We start from the raw sequence: 20,607 nt of genomic DNA, 5'->3' as shown, positions 1-20,607 counted from the left end.
TCAAATGCTAGGTGATCCTGCCGTGACGAGACGAATCCAGCAGATTCCCGATTTCTGGTACGATGAAACAAAACTTGGAGTAAAGCCGCGTAGTAGTTCTGGTCTTGCGCCCATCTAATAGGCAGGTAGTTTCCTTGAGCTGGCTGATCGGGATTTTGGGAATGCGAGGAACGGCCTCCAATAAGAGGAATGGGGCCATGCGGCCAGACAAGAGCATATGAAGAGTCATAATGACAGTGCATGAATCACCGAATACCGTTCCATCGTTCCCACGGGGACGATGGTTTCTGACTCTCTACTAGACGCGATTGTAGTTGTACAACGTAGAGGGCAGCCTCGTGCAGTTTGCACCAACCCAGCCACAGATACGTTGTAAGCGATCGGCCTGTCCCGCATGATCCAATCGTGATGACGCCAGTCATGCCCCACCGAGGCTAAGCAGATTGTTGTTCTGAGCAACGAGTCATGAACTCTGAAGAGGTACAGCGGAGACTCGGAGGACATCTGCGTGTGCTCGGCGGACGCGCGTACCCAGTCACGCTACCGGGAACAACAACCAGTCAATGCTACGGAGCGAACATCGAGTTATCGACTGTACATGTACAATAATCTTGAATGTACATGCCATCCCAAAGCAGACAAATGTACGATAATACGGCTGCAGCTCGCGGAGCTTGTGCCAAGACTGGTCGATCGACTTGTAATTCGCCTAGAGGACCATGGGTGGGCTCGTGGACAACTGTCGAGTGCAACGCATCTAACGCAGTTCATCACAGCTTGGTCTTACCCGAGTGGAACTTCAATCAACAGTTTGCGAGTCATCTTGAAACATGTGCCGACAAGGAAAGAGGTTCAGATCACGAGAACTGTATCGCAAATCGGCGAGATTAAGTCGTGATGTCCGCGCAATCAATCACTCTCTGAGCCTGGACCGTCCAGACTAGGTGCCGGGAAAGTGTCTCAGCAAAACAGGGCCTATATCTATATGACCGACGTTCTGCCGAGCTGTTGTTGATCGTGGTGGCTGTGGCTCCCCAGGTGAAAGTCCTGGGCAGCATGATCGCTGCTCAGCGCGACAGCGACGGATAATCAGCCTTGAATTCAAACACGCCTATCTTTGTTTCATCTCATGGAAATACAAATCCTAAGGTAGTCAAGAGAAAGTTGTTCACGAGCGAAGGATCGCACTCGGCTCTTCCCCGCTTTAATTGAACGAGCACGAGGGAGCGAACGATCATTTGTCCTCATCCTTCCTCACGGTCATTTTAGACAAGACCTCGAAGGGCTTCGATGCCATACTGATGATAATTTGCGTCGCCTTGTAGCTCAGATATAAGAACGAAGATGGTATGAGCCACTACTACCCGGTACGCTCTGCCCTCGATAGCAAGGGGGTTGGGTAAATCTTCGGGACGATGCCGACCCAGCCAGTGATCTAAAGGAGTGACAGGATATTTTGGCCTCAGGCTATATAGCACAAATAGGCTCAAAAGGCCCGTGACCATTGCGGATCAGGTGATACTGGCCAGGTACCCCAGGTCACATGATGGGGTTAGCGATACTGACTAAGGTTTTGTCCCAACTCGGTTAGTTGCCGCTGAGTCAGCCACACACAACTCGCTACACCAACCCTCAGCAATCCGAAAAATCCACAAAGCCGAACCCTTCAACCTCACCTGTCGACAATTTCCGCGCTACCGTCTTGACCGCGCAACCTCCGTCAAGATGAAGCTCAACATCTCCTACCCGGCCAATGGGTCGCAAAAGATCATCGAGATCGAAGATGAGCGCAAGCTCCGCCCCTTCATGGAGAAGCGCATGGGCACCGAAGTCAGCATCCCCAGAACCTCCCCGAATTTGAAGCATGCACACACGCACACATTTTCCACGTCTTCGGCCGCAAGAAATGAATGAGCGAGCACCACCTGCCTATCCCGAAACACGCACTATCTTCGCGACCGCTCAGACTATCAAACACAACGGCCAATGTACAGAACTGTTGGACTGATTGGTTTTTCTTTTTTCGATTAGGTCTCCGGTGACTCCCTCGGCGATGAGTTCAAGGGCTACCTGTTCAAGATTACCGGTGGTAACGACAAGCAGGGTATGATCATCCTCCTGTCTTCGATTTTTCATGCAGAAGCGACCCGCGGTAATCTTTGGGTCTAAGTGGAATCAATCAACTGACCGAATCGCTTTCCCAGGTTTCCCCATGAAGCAGGGTGGTACGTTCTGAATCTTCTACGACTCTAAAGCGACACGACAAATCGAACGCAAAAGAGTCTCGACATCTCGAAAAACGTCTCATACTCATTCACTGCTCTAGTTCTCCTTCCTGTCCGTACCCGTCTGCTCCTCTCCGACGGCCACAGCTGCTACCGCCCCCGCCGCACCGGTGAGCGCAAGCGCAAGTCCGTCCGTGGTGGTATGTCTACCCTCGCAAACCCAATCCGTCTGGCCGAATCGTCCATTTGATTGACATTTTCTCAATTTCAGCCATCACCGGTCTGGATCTGTCCGTCCTCGCTCTCTCCATCGTCAAGCAGGGTGAGAACGACCTCCCCGGTCTGACCGACACCGTCGTTCCCAAGCGTCTCGGCCCCAAGCGTGCCACCAAGATCCGCCGCTTCTTCGCCCTGTCCAAGGATGATGATGTCCGCAAGTTCGTTGTCCGCCGCACCGTCGCCAAGGAGGGCAAGCCCGAGTACACCAAGGCCCCCAAGATCCAGCGTCTTGTTACTCCCCAGCGCCTGCAGCGCAAGCGCCACCAGGTTGCCATCAAGCGCCGCCGCGCCGAGGCTGCCCGTGAGGCTGCGTAAGTTTCAGCTCCATCACACCCCAGATGAATGGATCAATCTTAAGCAGCGATTTCTAACATGTGGTCCTTGCTCCAGTAACGACTATGCCAAGCTCCTCGCCAACCGTGTCCACGAGGAGAAGGCTAAGCGCGACGAGCTCCGCAAGCGTCGTGCCTCTTCCATGCGGAAGTAAATCTCCCCCGCGTTATCATGATTCATTTCTGCGGGACGGGGGTTTAATGGATAGGCAAAGGGAGAAAAGAGGGAGCTTCACGTTTTCTGGGCCTTCCTCAACCGGGAAGGAGGGTTTCATCAATTACCCAGCAGACGGTGGAAAATATGTCTGATAAAAAAACGGAGAAAGAACAAAGGGAGGTGAGGCTCACAAGAAAACGCCCAGATGAGGGGGGAATTGGTGGATCACCCCTTTCCCCAGGTGTGCTAGTGATACGCATATCTGGTCTGATATGCATGCTGTGTTGAACCTACCTTTTGACAACCCTTTTTTTCTCAATGGAGTGCATGCAAATTTCAGTTTCTTTTTTCTGTCGCTCTCATGTTTGGCCTTGGCGTAGTGTAGACAGTCACTTCGACTCGATGACCGGCGTTGAATATGACTTGATTTCTTCTAAACTCATATCTCTGGCGTCAACACGACATGCCAGATATAGAGATGTCTCTGAAGGAAAATTATACATTGAGTGTGCTCTTTGGGTTAAGGTAGACAATCGAGTCTGAAGAACGGTCTATATCAAGTCAAGCTCACCTCTCATTTACCCTAAAAGGTCCACTAATGGGTACACGGGTCTTAGACACCTGCTTGTCTCCATCTCCAGCTAGATAGATCTCGGATGATCTCTACTAAAGCCCTTGATTCAGTAACGTGAGACGACGGGAGACCTATTCGCCCCGAACGGATGTTTTTTTTTTTTTTTTTTTTTTTTTTTACAGGACAATGTAACCCTCACTTCCGAAAGACAAGCTACTGTCTCTCGAGTGAGATCTCCGATCGCAGTCATGTCCACAATCCCGAGACAGTTCAGTGTAGTTCCCGTCAGAAGTCTCACTTCTACCTGTTTGTAGGTCCTGCAAGGACGTCGAAACTTCAACCTCATGGACTACCACTACCCGGCGTAGTGCCGCTTCGAGCGTGTGTGAGACTGTGAGTTCTCCCATGTTCACCGACTAAATAGAATAAATGTGAACTTCTGAGCTGTCTAGGTATGCGGCAAAATAAGCTCGGCATGATCGGGTAAGTTGTATGACATGCCAGATACGCTGTAGACTTTCAATCGGGAGCTTTGGTGATAACCTTCCTTAGGACACACATGTCAAAAGGGCCACTTTTGAAAAGAGTCATACCAAGACCAATCATGGATTTGCGACTGCTGAAAACGGCTCGCCGTTAATCGTTGTATACTAGGTACTACCTCTATTTGTTTGTGCTTACCGGAATATACTCGTAGGTTCAAAAACACATTGAATTGGAGAATTATTCCGGAGAAATGATAAACCTGAATCAGGGTAATGATACTCGATCAGCTTCTCGGCTTGGATAGAATCGAATTTTCAGAGAAACAATGTGCTATCATATAGAATAATCATCACATGCAAAATGAGAAACAGCGTGTGAGCTGAGGGCACGTACGGGTCGAGTCGCAGTACACAGCGAAGCGCAGTTTTGCACGCTAGTGACTAGCCCAACTCAGCTCTCAGACTCGTAAAGACATGGTAAGAAAAGATCTCAACTCCCGCATTTGAATATGGACCCCGACCGGTGTAGTAATGAAGACAGAAAGAATGGAAGAAAAAGTCATCGCAATCGTTTGAAAGATTTTTGGCCCCGCAAAAGATGTGTCTCGTCTTTCTCGCTACCACCCAAAAAATAACCAAAGAGCATGTAAAGGCAAAGTGAAAAGACCATCGAGAATGGTTGACCCCCGCAGGAAAAGCAGATGAAATGCTGAATACAATTTACGCGACGGCGTGCGAGAAGAGGAAGCTCACAGACTCTCCGTTGTGAGTACGACGGCAAGCCTCAGCCAGTGTAGGTGAGATATCAATAGTCTCAATCTTGTCGCACTGCTCTTTCTTCTCGGCATGAGGCACGGTATTGGTGACCACAAGGCGGTTCAGGCGGCTGCCGTTCAAGTTCTCGATGGCCTTGCCGGACAAGATACCGTGGACAACGATGGCGTTGACTTCCTTGGCCCCATGCTGCATCACGGTATCAGCAGCCTTGACAAGGGTACCGCAAGTATCGGCCATATCGTCAACAATGATAGCAATCTTGTCCTTGACTTCGCCGACAAGAACCATGCGGGAAACCTCGTTGGGGCGAGCGCGTTCCTTGTGAATCAGAGCAAATTGCAGGTCAAGACGGTCGGCGATGGCAGTTGCACTGTGGGCGAGCAAGGAAAATGTTCGTTAGATCCTCAGCCTACAGTAACTGAGTAGGGATTGTGCTTACCGTTTGGCACCACCAGCATCGGGGCTGACAATGACACAGTTGCTCACGTCAAGGTTCTCACGGATCCACTTGAGCATGCTAGGCTCAGCGTACAGGTTGTCAACAGGAACATTGAAGAAGCCCTGGATCTGGCTGGCGTGCAGATCCATAGTGATGACGTGATTGCAACCAGCAGTCTGGAGCATGTTGGCCATGAGCTTGGCAGTGATGGGCGCACGGCTCTTGTCCTTTTTGTCCTGGCGAGCGTAGGGGAAGTTGGGAATGACAGCCGTAATGCGCCGGGCTGAGGCAGTCTTGCAGGCGTTGATCATAATAAGGAGCTCCATAAGACCATCGTTGATGTCATTAGGCCGTGTTGATTGCAGAATGAAGACTGCATGATTCAAGAGGAATCTATCAGCACGATCTCGTTTTCCCCCTACGCCCTGGATTCTTGGAGTCTATGCCATGACTTTCCATGGCCGGTTTCGAAAACGGGGATTCAGGAAAATAGCGTACCATCTTCGTCCCGAACACTCTCTCCGATCGTGACACTGGTCTCTTGGTTGGAGTATTGCAGGACCATGATTTTAGTCAGCTCAATTCCGAGACTATATAGGTTTTGAATATTAGCTATTGCCAAATCATACAAGTAGCTTGCCGCGCACCCGATTATCACGGCCACCCGCAAGCGTGCCGGGTGGTCACACAGCTATGAAGATACAGACAGTGAGAAGACTTACCGGTCAGCCACGAGCTGAGCTAGCTCTGGGTGACTGTTGCCAGTCAGCAACTTGATTGAGTTGGCTGTAGACATAATGATCGTGGAACGTCAACGGCTCTGGAGAAGAAAGATTGAATTGGGGTATATGCGGCAACTGATCATTTTCTAAAAAATCAATCCCGCATCTGCCAAAACGCCCCGCGTTTTTTCCAGATCCCGTGACTTCTCACCGCCTTCGGTCGCCATCCGACATTCACATGGAGCATGTGCTTCACCTAGCAAGAGAAAAGAACGGTATATACATTATCCTCATGTTACGTCCGTAGTAGTCTAGATTAGTGATGGATTACATGAAAGCCCCCACTTCTATATTCATAATTCTGTTCTTGAGAAACTATTTTGCTTTTATTGAGCTCAGATATTAAGGAATGGTTTCATTTTTGAAGAGCTTACTCGTGAGTTTAGATTGTCGAGGGCAATGTAGGAGGGCTAGTAGCCGACGCAAGGTTGCCTGAGGCATCATCTGGAGTCGAGATATCAATCTACACAGGTAGCCAGGTTGAACAGGCCAACAACCTTCCAGTTTACTTAACTGCACCTGAAAATACGTTGAGCAAATACAAATACTAGCAGCATGCTTGATACTTGCCCTACCATCGTCGGCTCATTGATTGCACATGAATCTCGAAATTAACCCTTAAATTATGACTACTCCAAGAAAACATGCAGCAGTCTAAGTACATACAATAAAAAGAAATAGAGGAAAAACAAGATTGAGGATCAAGAAAACGGTCGACCTGCACTTCGACCGAACACCCATATCCATCAATTCAGTGCTTGCCCCATCACCACGTCTTCGATAATTTTTAATTTCCTGGGAAAAAACGCCCAGGTGAAACGCCATCCGATGTTTGCGCCGAAATCAAGTGCTCAGAGGTAGCCTCATTTAGGCGAAGCCGAAATACTCACTGCCGGCTGTCATCGCGGTGTAGAGGCGCTGGCGAAGATCTTCGTAGCTTTCGTACTCAGGAATATCAAGTTCTGCAGTAGAAAAGGGAATGTGTTAGAACAAAGTGTTGCGAAAGCGTAGGGGACCTAACTGGAACAACTTACGGTTGAAGCACGTGTGTGCACTGGGAAGACGATCCTTGTTGCCATAGTCACGGTGAATGTTGAACTTGCTCACACCATTCATACCCTCAAGCTCCTTGAAGCCGTTCAAGGGAACCTTGGAAGTGCCAGTGACAAATTGGAGCAACTTAGCACGCTCTTCCTTATCAAAAGAGCGAACAGCACGCCAGAACCACTGGATCTGTGGCGAGGAGGCCGAATAGTTGTGGTATTCAGTGTTGTTCTTCCACTCGTCAACATCGATCTCAGGAAGACCGGAGATGAGAAGCTCCAGCTCTTGTTCGTTGAAGATGGAGATCAAATCAGGAGGGATGATCTCGTGGAAGCCCTTCAGGAAGTTGTCCAGCTGCTCCCGAACCGACTCAACGAGTCTGTACTCAACCACCCTCTGGATATACTCTTCCTTGTTTTCCTGGGTGACAGGAATGTTTCGGCCGTTGGGAATCAAGTCAATGACCTGCTTCTCACCAAAGGCGTCTGTCTCGATGGCAAAGTTTTCAGTGATGATGTCGGTGATGTCATTCTCCAACATCCAGAGAAGAGACTTGTAGTAGTCCAGATCCAGCGTCTCCATGTCCTTGATAGAGACAGTGCGTCCGAGAATGCACTTGTAGACAGCACGAGAGAAATGGCAGTCGAGAACCCGGCCCTCGTACAAGGCCTTACCAATAATACGTCCAATGAACTTGAAGAACATCAGATGTTCTGAATTGACGCCACTCAGACGGTTGGGGTGGAAGGTCGTGCGGTCGGCAGCAACGGGAATGAAGAGAGCGTAGTTAGGGTTGAACATGCCGCGAGCCAGCACTTGGAACCACTCACGTGTGACACCACCTGCGTCAACACCTTCTTCCCCGTGGAAGCGAACATTAAGCTTGCCGTATTTAAGTTCATCCGCCGACTTGAAATACAAGGACTTGAATGAGTCGAGGAACACCTGATCTCGGCGGACGGACAATTGGAGAGGTGCGTGAGAGTGACGGGGCTCAGCGCCCCGAGCGTGGACACGGCGGGTGAAGTAGTTGCGCTTGTTGTCGAACTCGAGCACCTTCGGGTTCTTCACGAGCAGCGAGAAAGTGCCGCTCATCAATCGAGGATTCTGACGGACTAGCTCATTGAGTATCTTGCGGTGCTCCTCGGTGAACTTGAAGAAGAGGTTCTCCATACTCAGCCCAGCATCTGCCGCGGCGCTGTTGACAGATAGTTCGCGGCTTCCACGAGAAAGAGGTTGATCCTTCAGTGTTGTGTTCTTGCAGACAACCATCAAAGCTTCGATCAGAGGCAGAAGAATAGTAGCCACGTTCAGCATGTTCTCCTTCTGCCGGATGACGGTAAGACAGTCACTCAGTTTTGTCCACAAGGGGCCAAAAGTAGCGCTCTCATAGAGTCTCTTCAATACGTCTTCTTTGGGTGCCGATTCTGGCTCAGGCACCTTGGTTTTGTCGGCACGGGAAGGATCAAAGAGGTAGTCGAGAGCAGTAAGAATACGGAGCAACTTCGCTTGATCAGAGCTTGCTGGAGAAAACTTGGCTAGTGCGAGACCTTGCATATCAGTGCCCGTCTTAGCTTGATGGATGTGGCTGAGCAGCTCTCCAAGATCAGCAAGGATGGTATCACTCAGGGTCTGCGCCTGAGCAACAAGCTCTTCGCCGATCACATCGCGAGCTCCCGGGATGACGGAGAGGTTGTTGATTGTCGAGAGGGTGTCCCGGAAAGTCTTGCCATTGCACTCACGAGCCGCGAGAATGTGCACGACCAGGCGGAAATTATGGTCAGGCACAACAGGAGGCTCGATGGAACGACGCTTGCGCTTTTCGTCGCCAGGTTGCTCTCCCTCTGTCTTACTCTCATCTTTGGCCGCATCCATATCTGTGGTAGTGCCCTGATCCTCGGCATTTTCAACAGTTGGCAGAGGAGCATCGGTCATAGTTGTGTCGGTGCCAGATTCAGCACTCGGCTGATCATTGGTCTCCACTGCCGTCGGTGCACCCTCGGGCTTCTTGCCCTTGTCCTGATCTTCTTGCTTTTCCTTTTCACGGCGGAGAAGAACTGTGAGCGGCTGAGTGATGGTGCCGAGCAGGTTGGACAACTGCTCCATACAATTGGGGCTGTCCATAATCAATTTACGGTCGAGCAAAGAGAGCAAGGCATTGAGTGCAAATTTGTTGGCTCTGTTCTCCTTGGCCTTGCCTTTGCGAAGACCCTTGGGCTTGAGGGATGAGGCGGAGTCGTGTTCGGTCAGGAAGAACCACGGAATGTGGGGGTTGAACTGGGAGAGAAAAGATAGCGTGGACAGACATTGCTGAACCACCATGATCGGTGTGACCTCGCTGCTGACGGTGGATGTAGGCTGGAAAGCCGTGTTGCGTTTCACAGACTGGGGTGTCTTTTGAGCACTAGGAGCCTTGGCACGAAGGGAAAGGTGCGAGAAACTTCGCTCGATCGCAGAAGAGTCGACACTGCCATCTTGGAGGATGGTCAAAATGAGGCTGATCACCTCGCTTCGGTTCTGGCGATTCTCGCAAACATTATGAAGGATGTCGTTGAGCAAGTGACGTGCATTGCCTTGGAGGGGCATGAACATGAGCCGCAGGAGGGTTGCGACACCCGCCTTCTCCAACATCTGAACAACTGGACGTCTCTGGTTCTTCTTGGCCTCCGAGTCCTCAGCTGCCTCCCCTCTGGGACGGTGGTCCACTCCGGTTCCTGTGATGTCACCAAACTGCGCAATACGACGACCACCCAAAGCTCGGGCTTCGGATATGTATTCTGGACCCAAGCTTGCAAGCACATCCTCGGGTTGATCAGCTAGGACGGCCTGACGCAAGGATGGATCCAATGTGGCTAGAAAACTGGCAGCATCCATATCCTCGGCGCGCGGTATGGCAGCGCTGGGAGCAGCTTGTCGGCGAGCAGTGTCTCGTTCTCGCCGGCGCCGATCAGCGGCTTCTTGCTGCAACAACTCTTGGCGAATCTCCGCTGGCAGGGCTTCAAGGAACTCCTGGTTGATCTCAGTTGTATCTTCGCCAGCAGCAGCAGCCTGGGATCGCTGCTCGGCAAGTTGCTGCATGATCACTTCCTCCCTCAGATCCTCGGGTAGTGCCTCGAGATACTCTGGATCAATTTCTAGGCCAGTGATGTCAAGCTGACGGCCGTTAATTGTCGTGTGAACACGCCGAGCTGGCTCAGTGGAAACTGGTTCGGGTTGCGCAGTAGCAGCTTCGGTAGCAGTAGTCTGCTGAATGTCTTCCATTGGCTCAGCGTTCTCAGTGGTATCACGCTCTGCTTCTTGCTGATCTCTTTCAGCCTGCAGTCGCGCTTTTTCTTCTTCTTCCTTACGCTTCCGTTCACGCTCCTCTTCTTCGCGCGCCGCCTGCTCCTGACGTTCCTTTTCTGCGCGTTTTTGCTCAATGCGCTTCCTCTCTTCCTCCAAGTGCTTGCGGCGCAATTTCTCTTCCTCCATGGCGGGAGGGACCATGACCTTGAGCAAGGAAGGGACGACCCGCACAGACTTTTCAGCGAACGCTCCGCTGAAGAGAATGCGCGCTTCTTCCTGCCAGCGATGGCGCGTAGTGGACAAGTTGAACTTGACAGCGTTGTGTGGGTCGTTGCGGCGAGATTGCGAGGTTTGCTGCTGAACATTGGCAAAGAGATCGTTCAATCGATTGGGAAGAATTGAGCGACGATCGACATGGACGTGAATACCATCAGGACGGGTGATGACCCCCAGACCCGGTGTTTGTGGGCCGCCGCCAATGGCAGCCATGATAGCATTCATAAAGCTCATTGGGCTGTCCACATGAACGAAACGACTACCACTTCCGCTTTCGAGTTGGGCCCAGTCGGCAAACATATCAGCTCCTGGTCCACGAGGATGGGCGCTGCTGTCAGTGCCACGATCGTTTCGGAGGAGGAGTGGGTTCGTGCCATCGTCATTTCCACGACCGCCCACTTGATTCCGGTGCACACGGTGGAATGGGGTGATGGGAACAAGGCCCCCGTGACGACTGGGCATGATCTCGGTGACTGGAGCCCAAGCGGAAGGTGGGCCTCCACGCATACGGTGGTGGTGATGGCGGGCTGGCATGAGTTCATCACCATCCCAGCCCCAGGGATCCATAACATGGTGTTCCTCTGAAAGTAAGTAATATATCAGCATTGAATTAGATGCTTCAGAATTCGGATACAGCGTGTTCGTACCTTCCATGTCACCTTCAGATCCTTCTATGTCATACTCGTCATAGTCATCGGCTTCGTCTTCCAGCTCGTCCATCTCGTCTTCCTCTATAGTCTAGATTAGCAACTTTCGCAAGAAACACTTTGAGTCTTCAGGTTCACATACCGCCATCCTCCTCCATATCATCAAGGATTTCATCATGAAGATCGCCACCAAGACCATGATCATGAAGGTCATCATCACCAGTAGCTTGATTGAGAGCGCGGAAGATCTCGTCAATGCGGCTTTGCGCATCGCCGGAACGATTGGCTTGACGCATATCGGCCAGTTCATCCTCGAACTGGTTCATCATTTCGGTCTCCTCTTCATCGTCGGTGATCTCCTCGCTCTCCCACTCATTCTCTTCGCCATCATGCAAACTCTCATTGTCACGATCACCTGTGATTTCACCGGCGTAGATGTCATCATCATCTTCCTCCATGTCCGAGTCATCGTCCAGATCTTCGTCGTCTTCGTCATCCTCATCATCATCCTCGTCGTCGTCATCGTCAATGATAACTTCGACGGCGTCACCTGGGAGACCTTCGATTGGACCGACACCGTCCACTTCGTCGTCCTCATCGCTGACTACTTCACCGTCATCCTCGGGACCTTCTTCATCATAGTCCATCTCATCGTCATACTCGTCATACTCGTCCTCGTACATCTCATCATCCTCCCGCTCGGACTCTTCCGAGGAGGTCTCTTCCTCATGACGAGGTTCGAGCATTCCGAGTGTGGAATGACGGAAAAGATCGGGAGTTTCTTCCCGTTCGTCCTCCATATCAGAGACAGAGGTGGCAGATGAGATTTCGTCATCCTCCTCGCCAGACGTGGACGCGGTAATTTCTCCATTGTCACTGAGCATGACGGCGGTTTGTGTCAGCTTATTGATCGGGCGGAGGATATACTTGATGACTCGCTTAGAAGAGGGGAAGTTCAAGTCGATTTCAGCGACCGAAGCGGTCAAGGCAGGAATGAAGTGTTTTTCGAACATGGCTTTGGCAATCTGCCTGGCCGAGTTCGGGAAGCCGGCGTCCTGTGAGAAAGAGTAGCCGCTGAGCATTTTATCAAAGAGGTCAGCCAGCGACATCAACTTCGCGTACTTTGAGTCAAGTGGCTCTGTCGAGGCATTCGCTTCCTTGAAAGACCGCAATGCATGTTCGAGGACAAATCGACGAACAAAAGCGACTTCTGGCTCGTCATCCTCATTCGGTTTTGGCTCATTGCGGCGTCTTGAGCCAGGCGTTTCGTATGTCTTCGTGCAGAGTGCCACAAGGGCCTGCATGGTCCACGTGGATGTGATACTGCGTTTCTTAAAAGCGAGCGATTCATCATGCTCCATGGTACCGAGAGGAACCAGAGCATTGAGCATATAGTTCAAGATACCTGACCGAGGCTTGGAAGGCGTGCTTGCCAATGGATCAGCCTTGCGTGAAAAATTGATAAATTCGACTTTCGCGCGAGTGTAGGAGCCCAGCAACTCTGTAAGACACTGAAGAAGGAAGCATCGATATATGTAGATAGGGTGATGTTCCGCATCAAAGGATGGTTTCTCCCCTTTCTTTATGGGGCGTGCAGTAGGAGCATCAGCACTACTAGTTACTGATGGTGTGGGCTCGTCCATGGACATCTCGACATCTGCTTGGGGCTCTGCTTGTTCCCGGGCGGGGGTTTCGGAAGGCTCGACAGCCGGTAGCTCCTTATCATCCACATCCTTGTATGAGAGCAGCTCAGAAAGTAGATAATGAATGACACCATCAGGATGCTCAACGACGGGAGGCTTCATTTCCGTCACCTTGTCCTTGTCCTTCTCCTTTTCCTTATCCTCAGTCTCAGTCGCAGTCTCGCCAGTAGATGGCTCGGTATTGGCTGTTTGTGCATCTTGACTCTGGCGAGCGTTACGATCCTCTTTAAGAGCAAGGGCATGTGTACGATGGGTGGGGTCGTATCGAGCTAGACGCAGCTTCTCGTTGGACACCTCGACAAAAATTTCCGGGTTTCTGATCACGAGGTGGGACATCTGCCGGACGTAGCCTGCGGCGTCAATCTGACGAGAGGGTTTGCTTTCGAAATTGCCGACAATCTCCGTGGTCATGATGTGTCGAATTGTAGCTTCATCCTCGACAATGTGCCTCAGGATTAACATGAACGCACTCTGTAGCTTTTCGTTGGTCGCATTGGCCAATTGCTTGATCATAAGGAACAGACGCTGCAAGTTTCGCTTGGGGGCGAAGCGAACGGCGATACTGCGATGGCGAGTCAAGATGACCAGAATTCGGCACACGGATAGTGCAAGACTGTCGTCCTTGCCGATGCGGGGGAGAATCTCAACGATAGCCTCGAAGAGCTGCGTCCGCTGGTCAAGTGATACAAGCGGCTCCGCAAGATGTGCTGGTCCACTTGTGTTCCGATAAGGATCATCCATGCTGGGGGGTTGCCAAAGGATATGCGGGGGCTGACAATCATCGGACAACAACTTCTCAAGAATGAGCAGAACGTGGCCAATCCAAGGGAAGGATTCGGGTGCGGATTTCTCTGCTGGGGGCAGCTTGATGAAACCAAGGAATGTAGTGAAGCAATCCTTCAGCTCCGGCACTGTGGCGGCGTACATTTTGGGATCCTGAAGAACCAGCGCAAGAATGTGTGCATAAGCGGCCACCTTCTTACCAGCGGTCTGGAAGTTCTCCATTTGAAGAGATACGAGAGACTGCACTAGCGTTTCACCAACATCTCGTCGGGAGCTGTCGAGCTCTGCCTGATTCTTGAGCGCAGCGCCGATCAAGTCGGCGAGCTCGAAGGACACATCATGATGATCGTTCAGGACATCGAGGGACCGCTCGATTAAGTTGGACCGAACCTTTTCCCTTTCCTCATCCAGGTCCTCGACAGTAATGAGCTGACGTCTTTCGATTGATTCGTCCTGCTGGGGTTCCCGCTGAGGCTGACCAGTCATCGGAGGCGTTTGATCCGCAGACTCGGCGCTTGCTTGAGGACGACGGCGTTGACGCTGACGCTCGCGCTCACGCTCAGTCAAGAAGAGAGGCCCATCTTCGCCACGAAGCATGCCCGCTTCATCGTTCAAGACATTGGAAATCGCGCGAGCTAAGCCATCACGCATGGCGCCGGATTCTCCTTCGGCTGGAGTGTCGTGTATCCCGCGTCCCGCCTGGGCCAGAAGCATGGCAAGCCCTCCTTGCTCCAAGATGCCGCGATTGAGGGGAGACGCTTCACCGTGGCCACCATCCTCATTGGCATCGCCACCGGAGGCTACTTCGGGCGACCCAGTCTGAACGTCATCAGCTCCAGGAGGAGCCCTGGGAGGTGGACGAAGGAAGTTGCGTGCATTGCAGTACTCCTCGGCATAATTTGCGTTGTTGTTGCAGCGATACAGCGCCTCATGGATCAACTCGGTGTCTTCGAAGCCCTTGCCGGCCAAAATGGCGAGTCTTTCTTTGTTGATAACAAATGGTTTCTTAAGAACTTCCGACACGGCGGGTGCCTTATCAGATCTATGGGCAGCTCCCACTTCATGCTCTTCGTTCAGCGAAGACCGCAGGATATCAATCAAGCACTTGACGATCTGGCTGGAAGACTGCGTTGCAAACTCCGAATTCCACATTTCTCGGACCATGGGAAGGATTTCCATGCGCAGATCGACAATGAACTGACCAGCCTGAAAATGCTCAGAGCGATCACGGTCACGGTCGTGGCTACTGGAAAGTGCTTGCGTCTGGTTAGAGTCCATCATGCTCTTGCCTGAAGCAAGCTCAGAGAACAGTGCCAAAATGATTTTAATGCCGCCGTAAGCAGAGGTGAGCCGGTCAGATGTATCTTTATCGGGCTTTTCGACCTGCTTCTGAATCGGCTGCAAAGCCTTGACCTCGCGCATGAAAACGTCGCAAATCTCTTTCAGAACTTTCAATCCATTGTTACGCTTGAAGGCGAGGAGCACCAGGGTGAGATAGTTGTTGGCAGGACGGTCGGTGGTCACCTCGTATAGAAGATGAGAGAAAGAGGAAAGAATGACAATAAGGTAGGCAAATCGATGCCGAGAACTATCGCAAGAATTGGCGGGGCCGAACTGGAGCTGACGAAGGACGGCATCAGCGATAGCATCGGCGACCATATTGGCATTCTGCTTTGCCGTAGGGTGAGAGTCCATGCGCTTGCGTGTAATGAGCCCAAGTCCGAGATTATGGAAGAAGCCAGTGATGGAGGTGGGCAACGAGCTCAGAAGGTAGCGTAAGGTCTGGACGTTCTTGAAAGCTGCGCTCCGTTGCGTTGCGACCTTGCTCTCTTCACTCTCGGGCTCTTCGGCAGATGCAGTCTGCAAAGCTTCAGCCGCCGCCGGGCCAGCTTCCTGAGTGGCGACACTGGCTCGAGGCTCCGAGGTCGTTGCCGCCCCAGCAGCGGATCCGGGTACTGAACCAGGTTTTTCGGAAGTGTTCTTGATAGCTTGCAGCCACTTCTCAGGAACATTCTTCTCGAGCATGATTTCTTCCCAGACACACGCAGCGTGAAGATTTCCGAGTGATGTGACAAGCGCAGCATACATGTCGGCGAGGACCACCTGGCTGAAGGGGTACGACTGGGTGGCCGATCGCGTCTGGTACAGAGGCATAGCGTAAATTTCACGAAGCAAATCCGTGAGAATCAGGATCGCATTCAGATGCTTGACATAGAACGTGCCGTTGTTGACAGCGGGAGTGGGCTCGGGCGCCGGCGCCTTAGAATCGGTGGGCTTGATAAGAGGTGTAAAGAAGCCAGATTCCTTGGGAGCAGTCCAGAAAGCGTCCAAATTGTTGATCACTGATTGAGCGCGATGCAGTAGCGACGGGATGATAAGGTGCGGCTTCGTTTCAGCAAGCATGTGCACGAGAACAGTAAGCTCTTGATTGGCATCGGTATTATGGAAATCAAAGGATAAGCTTTGCAAAGTAGCGTAGTCCAGAATGAATTCAGCACCTCCGGCAAGGACGAAGGCTGAGCAATTAGGCTGGTTCTCAAAGAATGCACCAAGGAAACGGATTGCAGGGAACAGATAGTCCGTGACGGTGAGACCGTGTTCGTCTTTATCTTTGGGCTCACCGTTCGACTCGGGCGATGGCAAGAGAGCCTTCACATCCCCAAGAACAAGACTTCCTCCGTTGGGAAGAGACTGGGCATTCAGCTGAGGCACGCCAATCGCTTGCCCATCTTCAACAGATGCATCCCCAGGAGCGCCGATCTCGCGAGAAAGGGAAGATACGTCGCCAGAGAGAAACACTTGGCCGTTCACGTCCTCTTGCCAAAGCTTTGCGCCCAGGCCCAGTTCCCAGGCTTTCACCTTAGCAAGCAGATTAACGCGCGCGACCATGACGAGCACGGCAGTCATAATCGAGGTCTTGAGCTCGGGATGATGGCGAACAAGCTCATCGAAAGTAGTACCCAACGAACGAACCAGGTTGGGATCATCCTTTAAGCATTTGACATGCTCCGGGCTCTCAAAAATCTCAAAGAAACTCTCCAGGGCATCGGAGGATTGAAAGAGATCCAGTCCTGAGGCGTTCAAACAGATTGCACCAAAAGCGGAAGGAATGCAAGCGAGAGCGTCGGCCGCTGCAATGATTCCTGGGGCAAGAGGACTATCCTTCGCCCTAGCGAGAACGTACTCACGGCCCTTCTTCTTCTCTTCGACAGGGGTAGAAGGCGGATGAGAGGGCGCCTGCTCGGAAGTTTCTCCTTCCTGTGCGGGTTCAGGCTGAGGCTCCACCACTGGCGGCTTTTCCTTAGCCTGAAGCTCTCGACCCATGACAGCGCTGAGGAGGCTTCGACTGAGACCAGCCTCGGCGATGACTGCATAGCTTGTTGGCTCGTTGTGGATGAAGCTACTCAAAATATTGACAGCATTGCTCCAGACGTGCGAGCCAAAAATACGAGCGTTCTCAAAGACCAACCGCAGGGAAGTGAGCAGCTGGGGAGAATCGATGAGATTGCGCAACACGCGATCGAAACCTCCGCCGTTGTGCTGCATGATGTGATTGACAAAGCGGAACATCCATCGTAAAGTCTGCTGTTGAAAGTAGGGGATATGGTAATCAATGGATGGGTTCTTGAAGAGGCTAGGAAACCCCTCACCACTAAAGACGTTCTCGAATGCAGTCTTGGTCTCATAGTCAATCAGGTCAGAGATAGCGTCAAAGCCCTTTGCCGTTGTCAGTGTACCCAAAGCATCTCGCACAGCGTGGACAAACGTATCGAGGAACTCCATAACTCGCGAGTAGACTCGGCGAGCCTTCTCTGTTCGAAGGTTAAGAATGTCCACGAACATGGGAATCAAACCAGCAGCTACAAGCGTTTCTGGGGTTCGAGAACTTGAGCTTGGCAACGTTCGCAGCAGGGCAAGTAGTGCATCTCGCCACTCGTCATGGGCCGAATCATTGGTATGATCATCTTCGGCTGCCAGCTCATTGACAAACTTACGAGTCAAAAACATGAGCACGCCATGGTTGACATTGACACTGAGAGCAGCGCACACGTCGTTTGCGCGAGTCTTGTGTTTCGTGAGCGCATCCAGGGCTTGCAAAGCCAGGGCCTGTGTCGTTCTCGAGACCACAAGGTCGCCACTGGCGCCGAGGTGAACAATCTCGGCTAGTTGGTAGGTCAGTTGCAGACGTTTGGGTTGCTCCATGTCATACTGAAGGACTTTTTGTGGAAATGTAGATTCCGTCTGGACATAGGCGAGATTCGTCACGGCTAGTATCCGAATCGCGAGGATCTGCTCACGCGCTTCACGCGACCTGGGCAAAGCTTGCGCCACACGGACTTTGTGCAAAAGCTCGTATTTGGATTCCAAGGGCAAGTGGGGAAGATTGACCGCCAGGATGTCCTCAATCTTACTTGTGGACAGCTGAGAAAGCGGAAGCTCCAGCACTTGACCGGTGCGGGACGATTCTTCGGGCTTTGCAGCAGTACCAGGAGTCGGAACTGCTGGTGAATCTTCAACATTGGATCCACGGCTCAGACGGGGAGTCGGGTGTGTTGCGCTACGTCGAAGTGGTGTCGGTGTGGTAGGCGCATGAGGAGCTGGGTCAGATTGCCCAAAATCAGAGGATGTTCGAGTCCGCTCGGAACTTCCTGAGGGATAGTAAAGAACACGCACGTGTCCCCATTCTTCCCAGCCATCCTCATCCCGAACCAACGAGGCAAAATCATTCGCATTTAGCTTGGTCTGGACGGTGCTTTCAACTCCCTTGCCAGAAACGGCAGGCGATACCGCAAATGGCGTCCTACTCACAGCAGATGGGCGGGTGAACGGCGCGGCAATCTTTTGCAACTTTTCCAAGTCGATGTTGTAATGGGTCGCCAACAGACTCTGCTGATGCGTTCCGCGCTGGCGGGAGTGATATCGTTGAGCCAGGCAAAGTGACAAGCGCAGTGTCGATTGGAGCAGGGAAAGAGAAGTCGTGTTGAGCAAATCGCCCAGCCTTTCACTGCTGCTGTAGAGGCTTCGATTACCACATTTCTCAAGCAGAAGACGTGAGAAGTCCAGAATAGCCTCCACTAGCTGTCGGTCTCCATCAGGTCCATATTGGTGCAAGGAAGTCAGCTTCTCGTTGACGTCTTCCTTGGAAGGATTGGGCGATTCGGTTCCATATGAATCTTCCAAAACACTTCGCCCAAAAGGCAAAGTTTGCGGACCAATGTTCAAAAGGTATTTGTCGATCACCGAAGCGAGTATTTCATCAAATCGATCGAGCGCATTGATCCAATGATAGAGGTCACCACGTGGAAATGGCCATAGCCGCGGGAAGTTTTTCAAGTGCGCAGGAAGCTCTGCAATGGGACACGTTGTCGCGCGAGCGATGAACCATTTCAAGTAAGGAGACTGCAGAGGGCGAAGTGAAAAAAAGATTGGTCAGAGAGCATGCCCAGATGAGGATAGAGTTCACGATGCGGGCTGAAACTTACAACGGTAGCCTCATGCTTCTGGCTTGCCACCTTCTTAATTCTCCCCATGATGTTGATTAAGCAATCTGCCAAACATGAGGATGTGACAGAATGCCAGGAGAGAAGCCTCCTGAAAGAAGAAGTGGGGAGGTCGTCAGGACCGGCTTCGCGGAGAAGGCGCGAGAATGCCTTATGACGTTGAACGTCCTTTCCGTTCGTTCACGAATTTCAACCCTCTCACGACACAGTCTCAGACTTCGCAGACGACGGTGAGATAGAAGAGGTACTAATAGAGGCAGGGAAGTCCAATAAAGATGGCGACCATGGACTGAACTGCTGAAGGGGGCTTGATAGCTCTGCGATCGATGCAAGAATAGGTGAGACCACGGCGGATAGAGAAGAAGTCAAGCGGTCGGGGAAAACGGTGCAGGACGTTTACCCGGACTGTTGCTGACTGACTAGTTTCCAGCGGAGTCAATTCGAGTGATCAAATCGTTGAGCGTGGAATTATAGGCGATGGTGTGTGAGAGGTGAAGATGGATGTATGGAAAGAGCGAGCTTTCTAGAAGCCTGGCAGCTGGCAGAGAAAGAGCGTGACCCAAACGAGCGTCGCGCCAAAGCTCATCCTGCCGGCAGAAGAACGTAGAAAGTTGGGCGGAGTGGTCGCCGACTGGTGCCCCGCTAAGGCGGTAAGGCGCCAAGGCAGCATTTCGTCTGTCATAACCCACCACTCACGACTCAAGACTACCGACAAGGCTCACCTGGTATTGAGCTCTCCAAGTTCTATTTACAATAATGTACTCGATGTTACTACACTTTGTGCAAGCAACGGGGTTATACCACAGCTATGTTACTACTACCCGAATACGACCTGATTATTAAATAACGGCAGATGGTACTGTCAATCTGATGTCAAGTGGAGAGTACCATTGGCTCCAAAGTCAAGTGGATGGCGATCCGGTTGACACATCTATCTATCGCATTTTCTTGGCGTTCTGCGACACACGTTCCTGATTTTTGTTCGCATTACGTAGCCGCAGGTGCTGGGGCTCGGTGGATAATGGGAGCGGCTTTCTCACCGAAACAGATTGATATGTAATCGAGGGCAGAGGTGTGGGTGCGACTCGGAAATCGGGCCGCAGGAGGCGGTTCGCTGGCATTGCTACACATGATTATCCACTCTGAGTCAACTGGAAGAACGGTGTGCTACGAGTTATCTGCGCTCACAGAAGATGACATTGGCTGCCTGCGAGCGCAACACAGTATCTGGCAATGGAACAGGGTTCATACTTAAAGATGCTATGTCATTTTTTTTTGAATAGAAGACAGCTGACAGACTGTGAAATTGTGCAAGCTG

The 20,607-nt window shown here is 51.7% G+C and overlaps 3 protein-coding genes across 3 annotated transcripts; 1 reads left to right on the top strand and 2 right to left on the bottom strand.

Annotated features, from left to right (window-relative positions):
* Window positions 1-1,725: 1,725 nt before the first annotated feature.
* On the top strand, window positions 1,726-2,991 carry N7539_004597 (40S ribosomal protein eS6; the record flags this gene model as incomplete). The annotated part of the gene is made up of 6 exons (XM_056934199.1): window positions 1,726-1,830; window positions 2,032-2,104; window positions 2,205-2,225; window positions 2,327-2,425; window positions 2,497-2,815; window positions 2,895-2,991. 6 exons carry the CDS (start codon window positions 1,726-1,728, stop codon window positions 2,989-2,991), a joined length of 714 nt encoding a protein of 237 aa, XP_056791740.1.
* Window positions 2,992-4,772: 1,781 nt separating this feature from the next.
* On the bottom strand, window positions 4,773-6,064 carry N7539_004596 (ribose-phosphate diphosphokinase; the record flags this gene model as incomplete). The annotated part of the gene is made up of 4 exons (XM_056934198.1): window positions 4,773-5,199; window positions 5,269-5,641; window positions 5,767-5,858; window positions 5,991-6,064. The coding sequence occupies 4 exons, from the start codon at window positions 6,062-6,064 to the stop codon at window positions 4,773-4,775; spliced, it is 966 nt and encodes a 321-aa protein (XP_056791739.1).
* Window positions 6,065-6,917: 853 nt separating this feature from the next.
* tom1 (E3 ubiquitin-protein ligase TOM1) lies at window positions 6,918-19,319 on the bottom strand (the record flags this gene model as incomplete). Its single annotated transcript, XM_056934197.1, has 5 exons — window positions 6,918-7,012; window positions 7,085-11,236; window positions 11,303-11,386; window positions 11,445-19,188; window positions 19,272-19,319. The coding sequence occupies 5 exons, from the start codon at window positions 19,317-19,319 to the stop codon at window positions 6,918-6,920; spliced, it is 12,123 nt and encodes a 4,040-aa protein (XP_056791738.1).
* Between the last annotated feature and the right edge of the window lie 1,288 nt (window positions 19,320-20,607).

Source organism: Penicillium diatomitis, assembly GCF_028827545.1.
Source record: "Penicillium diatomitis strain IBT 30728 chromosome Unknown utg000004l_segment0_segment0, whole genome shotgun sequence".
NCBI lineage: Eukaryota > Fungi > Ascomycota > Eurotiomycetes > Eurotiales > Aspergillaceae > Penicillium > Penicillium diatomitis.
Note: the sequence above shows the minus strand (reverse complement) of the source record. Positions and strands in the feature narration are given on the sequence as shown.